General features: G+C 39.4%; 1 protein-coding gene across 1 annotated transcript in view; it reads left to right on the plus strand.

Annotated features, from left to right (window-relative positions):
• csmd2 (CUB and Sushi multiple domains 2) overlaps positions 1 to 4819 on the plus strand; it is a 201630-nt gene extending 196811 nt beyond the window's left edge. The window contains exons 68-71 of the mRNA XM_054606522.1: positions 410 to 522; positions 1180 to 1267; positions 3643 to 3775; positions 4660 to 4819. Coding sequence (XP_054462497.1) covers positions 410 to 522; positions 1180 to 1267; positions 3643 to 3775; positions 4660 to 4819 — 494 coding nt within the window. The remainder of the gene's footprint in view (positions 1 to 409; positions 523 to 1179; positions 1268 to 3642; positions 3776 to 4659) is intronic.
• Positions 4820 to 6111: the final 1292 nt, after the last annotated feature.

The raw sequence follows: 6111 nt of genomic DNA on the forward strand, positions 1-6111 counted from the left end.
CAGTTAGACTGTTTCACAGGGGGACATATTGCTTCATTAAGTAATGAGATACGTTAAATTAGATAACATTTATTATGCAGTTTTTCTGGATTTTTTTCCTATTATGTTCAACTAAGCTAATAAATTAACATGATCTATATGTTCACTGGTGTGTGCTGAAATGTTGATGCTCATGTACTATCTTAAGTTAAAGTTTGGGACTGCAGTTAGACTTTCTGTCATAGATAACAAGCTGCCACACTGAGAAAATAGTTAACTTAACATGACGGGGGAAGGGGATGCCATGATTGGATGAATCAGATTTAGTTTTTGAATTCTTGCCTGTGTTTAGATATATAACATAATCCCTTTTGGTTTGTCTAACTCTGACTGTTGCCCCAAACTGACTGTTAACATGTATTTCTCCTAGGTACATATAAGAAGGAGGAAGCTCAGCTGCTGCTGCAGGTCCACCAGATCAGAGGCCCTGTGGAGATCTTTGTCAACAAGTTCAAAATAGACAACTGGGCCCTGGACGGACATGTAAGTGCAAGTACAGGGTCAGGTTCAATACAGAACCTCTCTTTCTGACCGCAAAGATGTTCCATCACACTCACACACACACACACAAACACACACACACACACACACACACACACACACCTTTAATGTGAAATATGCACGCGCACACATACACACTAACCTTGTCACTCTGGGGAGATGGAGGGCCCACCAAGAGTTTTCTCTTTAATTAAAATGTCAGTTAAATCATTGCCTGGTAATCAGGACTCGACAGACCCCCTCCACTCCTCTCTCCAGTATTATCCCCCAACCGCAGGCACCTCTAATGCACATCCACTCCAGATATAATTTAGAAAAGCAGGTCACAGTATATGTGAGTGAGCCACTGTGGGTTTTTCTGTATGTGCGTGTTTCACAAGCCTCACAGCCCTTGTGTGTTTACGTAGAGGCAAGCAGAGTATTCCTCTTGTGTGTAACTTGGATGAGTGTGTTTATGTTTGTGCTCTTGAGCAGAAAACCGTCATATTAAATGTCAGCTGTGAGAGCGCCTCTCAGCTCCTTTGACATGATATTTCATTTTCTGCGTGCACCAGCTGCTGACACTCTGATGAGACTCTCCTTTGTAAAGCCTGGATGTGACACATAAAGTGTCTGTCTCCCATTCCTCTCTCTCCCTAGGTGTCCTACATCTCTTCATCCAACTCCTTTGTGTACCAGGGATTTGTCAGAGGAAAAGGCTTCGGCCAATTTGGTCTCCAAAGACTGGGTGAGTGAGCTGTCCACTTGGTTATAGAAACCACTGTGACCAAGCTGTCTCCTGGGGAATACTGTATCTGTGTTTTTTTTTTTTTTTTTACTCTCTGGATTTCTATAGTACAGAAAGCTTTCTCTCAAAATATGTCAAGCATCCTTATAGGTAGCTGCAAGTGCTTCCACAGGATGTAATTTGCTGTGTTGGATTTATAATTTATGCTACAGAAAACCTCTCCTCAAAGAGTTTGTGGGTAGTGTGCTGATGCTGGCGGAGTCTTTGCCATATCAAGTCGCCCCACATCTTGCCGTTTTGATACAGTAAATATCATCCATTCGATGCTGTGTGTCATTCTGTGGTTCCTTTAGCGACTTTAGCTATGCTGTCATAGATATTGAACATTTTCTTCAAAAAGGTGGCAGCTTTCCAAATATTCCGCTTCATGTTTGTGACCTAGAAATCCCACCCATATGATCCTCCTCGCTACAGTTTGTATACAGCAAATGTTTACACCCTGACTCCATGAATATGAATGGCTGATGCAGGATTCTTTTTATCTCATGGTTTGATTCAACTGCAAATACTCCCAACTCTTCTGCCTGAACTATATAAGGCACATGGAAAGAAATAAACATATGATATATAACATATACAGAATATATATACAAGGTTCTCCCTATCTTCTGTATGACGATGTGAATTATAATTGGAACATTTTAAAAAGATGCTGGTATTTTGACACTTGGTATTGGTATTGAAAAAAGAAGGGGAATTTATTCTTCATGTAAGATTTTTGCCAGTTTACAACATTGGTTTACTGCTGTTACAATCCAGATAAAAAAACAACCACGGTATGTTTGAATTGGGAAACACATATTTATTGATTTAGTAGCTGCTAAACAAAAAGTTTTGGATGTTAAAACCTAATTTCTTCTCCATCTCCATCATCAATTTCAAGTTTTTCTATTTCTATGAAATCCCAAAAGCTGGACTTAATCTCACTCCTGAGTGGACATACAAGATTGCAGAGTGATCTGATATGCATTAGCTTATATATGTACTCATGTGTTCTCCCAGTACGAAACCCTTCATCAGCCATCAGTGAAGGTTAATTAAAAACTGTCATTTTTCATGTTGCCTTGACAGCCCTAGCTTCTCACTAAGTCCCTGTGGCACACTGCGTTCAGGTAGGCACTCTATACAGGAAGGAAATGGCAAAGAAACGCTATGTTTGTGTGAGATATGACTAAATTTACATTTATATATGAGCCAAAATTCTTTACATTCATATGCGTTTTTTTCCTTATTCCATATGTGGTAAGCAGATAATGTTTTTTCAGGTTGAAAGATTTTGCAAAACTTTGGTAGCTTTCAAAAAGCAAAGCCCAGATTGGAGTGAAGAGCAGCAGTGTAGGTACAAATATGGAATTGGCCAATTTGGAATTGGTGCTAACACAGATTAAGTGAATGTATGTGCGGTGAAAGTTGTGTGCACATAGTGAAAGTGGATGTGAAAATCTGCTGTAATGAGAGAGGTGCTTGAACAGCAGGTGCAGAACCTCCCCCCCCGCCACAGCACACTGATTGAGCAAACAGCTCTTTATTAATACAGAGAGCTGGGGCTGCTGCCAGGGCATTCATGTGGATGTGTGTTTAAGTGTGGATGAGAAAAAGCGGATGGGGGGGTGGGTTGTACGTCTTGGAAACAATCCTACTCAAATTTGTCGAGGTTTTCCTGTTTTGTCTTAACTCAGCGGTGGTGTCACTGCGAGTGCAGTTTGCTCCACGACCGTGTTGCATGAGTGTGTTTGTATGCTCGCGCTCATGCAACGGGGGGGGGTTGATTTGCAACGCCACAGATTCTACTAATTCAATTCCTTCTTGTTTGTCACTCGTCCTTTATTGGAGCTTTTTTGGCATTCCGTGGCAAACAGGTGGGCTGTCACTCCTCCAATGTTGCTGTTGCAGACACACACACACACACCTCCATAAATTAGAGAATGACTTTGAAATGACTTAATAGCTTTTGGCGTTGGATGTCAGTAATTAAGACTCATTGCTAGGATAATGAAACTTGACATTCCCAGGGGTGGGGAAATGAAAATAAAGCATAGTAATAGACTTTAAAAAAGTCACTTATCTGCTCAGTCTCTTATGTATAAGTGGAGCCTTCCTGGCAGCCATCTTCAGCCTTTACAATTCATTTTATTTCACTGTGCTGTTGTTACTGTTCATTTGTCGTGTATTTTTATCACAAGTTTCCTTTTTCCCTTTTGTTTCTTTCAATTGTTGTATTCATGGGATATAATTATAATGTCTACTGCTAAAGTGGTATTTTACTAAAGTGATGCTAAAACAAGGGCACAATGTCTTATCTCTTTTTCTTCCAGAGAGCTTAGATCCCGGCAGAGACAACACAGGCTACAACTTTGCATCCAACAGCAGTTCAGTGGCGGCAGCCATCCTAGTGCCTTTTATAGCTATGATCATTGCAGGCTTCGCTCTGTACCTCTACAAGCACAGGTGAGTCATACCATTGATCTATTTCACAATGCTCCTCATCTGCGATCAACATTATATCATTACTTTGGTCCGGATATTTACAAAGAAGCATCTTAAGTCAAGGTTTAATTTACCTCTGCAAAGTTTGCTGTTGTCAGATAGGAATCTTGTGTGATTTAATTTGCATTCACCCTTCAGAATATATTAACTTGACATGGATGATTTTAATCCACTAATGCATAAATTGACCTTAAAAGGAAAAAAATCATCGTCTGTGATATTGAGAGAAAACTACCCTCCCTGCCAAATAAATGAACTGGTTCATAACAGTGAGACAGACTAAAGTAGTTAAGACACACTGTCCCATAACTGACTGAGTGAGTTAGTTAGTGAGCGAGTGAGTGAGCGACCTAACTACGTATGGTACCTACTTTAATTTGCAAATGGAATGCCCCCCCCCCTGCAAATCAGTATAGCTATATTAGTGTTGGACCAATTAGTTGATTAAAATATTAACCAATAATCCAAAAAGTGTTTATCAAAGTATTGATAGTGAATTTAGAGTCATTTATTTGGCACTAATGCCAAATGTTTGCTGGTTCCAGCTTCTTGAATTTGATTATATGCTGATTTTTTTTTCGGCATTTCATATCATTTCAGATTCTGTGTTTTTGAGTTTTGTACAGTTGTTCAGGCAAAAACAGATATTTAATCATGTCAAGCACTAGACTAATAACTCATTCATTTATCGATAAAAATACTCCATGGATCAATCAATAAGAAAATATTTATTGATAGCAACCCTTAACCATATTTTAACAAATATCTCTGCTTTATACTTGCTGTATCCACCCGTTATGGAAACTGATCTCATTGTTTTAATATATTGATTTGTTTCATTTCAGGAGAAGACCCAAAGTCCCATTCAACGGTTATGTGGGCCATGAGAACACTAACGGACGAGCTACGTTCGAGAACCCTATGTATGACCGCAACATCCAGCCCACTGACATCCTGGCCAGTGAGACAGAGTTCACAGTCAGCACAGTGTGCACAGCTGTATAGCAACTGCTTCCTCCAGAGGTAAGAATCAAACAACACCACGTCATGTGGCTTTATGATAAAGTAGGCATCTGAAAGTAGAGGAAGTTATTACCTTGTGGCTAGCTTGAGTCAATCACACGTAATAAGATGGATACACAGATTCTCAGAATACAGTTCCAAACAGAACCTCTCACATCCCTCTAGAATCTTCTGAGAATAGAAAAGTGGATTTCCTTTGATCTGTATCTCCATTGTTAATGATTTTCATTTGGTTTGTTAATGCTTTATTAAAGATATAGAACATGTATTTTTATATTTCTACTCTGATGTAAATATAACAATAATCTTTTTATCTTCTCTCTTCTTTGTGATTTCCCTCATCTTTGTCTCCATTCTTTTGGTTATTGATACCCTTTTCATTTTCTTTTTTTGCCTATTTCCTTTTAACCATCTTCTTTTTTCTTTTCTGTGCATATTTTCTTTTCATTTTCATATATATATATATTTTTTTCTTTCTTTCTCCTATCATCTGTTGCTTTGTCCTTTTCCCACACATCGCCTTACATCCATCCATTCATCCTTGATTCAGTTAGGGGAGGAGAAGTGCACCACATCTTAGCTTGCCCGCCAACAGAGGACATCCATAGTTCCTCCAGCAGAGGGCAAGACAAAGATTATTTTTTTTGCTGTAAAACATTCAAGAAACATCTCCAATGGCAAAGGCTCTGACCCGCAGGAGACGAGAACAAAGAGAAACCATGCGAAGACAACAAGGACTGTAACAAAGGCGAACAACAAAATGCTTTTTGTAACTTTACATGGTTTCTTGATCATTTTCCATATTTTGAGGAAGAGCTTCAACCTGAAACTGCTCCCTGCAGGAGTAATGCTGGAAGCAAAGCTGTGATGACTTTTTTCACCGCCCTCCGCCTAAACCCAAAGGGAATTTTATGGTCAACTTTAAGTCTAGAAATTGACCTGTAGCTAACAAAGAATTCTGTGCAAGTTAACTATATGGTGGACAGCCACATGATGGCCTGGATGAGTCAAAGAGAGACAGTCTGGACTGTTTCGATTCAATCTTCTCTCTGTTTTCCATTTTCTTTTTTTTGGTTCTCTTTTTATACGCTGCTTGCTTTCTGTGATGAGTAATTGGGAACCCTGTTATTCCCCAACGGTCTGTTCCTCTGACTGTTGAAAGTTTTGATTGGAGGCCCCAAGTCTCTGGCTGTGGATGAGTTTTGAAGGCCATGCTAGAGACGAACATTCTATCATTCCTTTATTTTCTTTTTTTGAAGCAGGAATGAAATCTG

Source organism: Anoplopoma fimbria, chromosome 10 (genome assembly GCF_027596085.1).
Source record: "Anoplopoma fimbria isolate UVic2021 breed Golden Eagle Sablefish chromosome 10, Afim_UVic_2022, whole genome shotgun sequence".
Taxonomy (NCBI): domain Eukaryota; kingdom Metazoa; phylum Chordata; class Actinopteri; order Perciformes; family Anoplopomatidae; genus Anoplopoma; species Anoplopoma fimbria.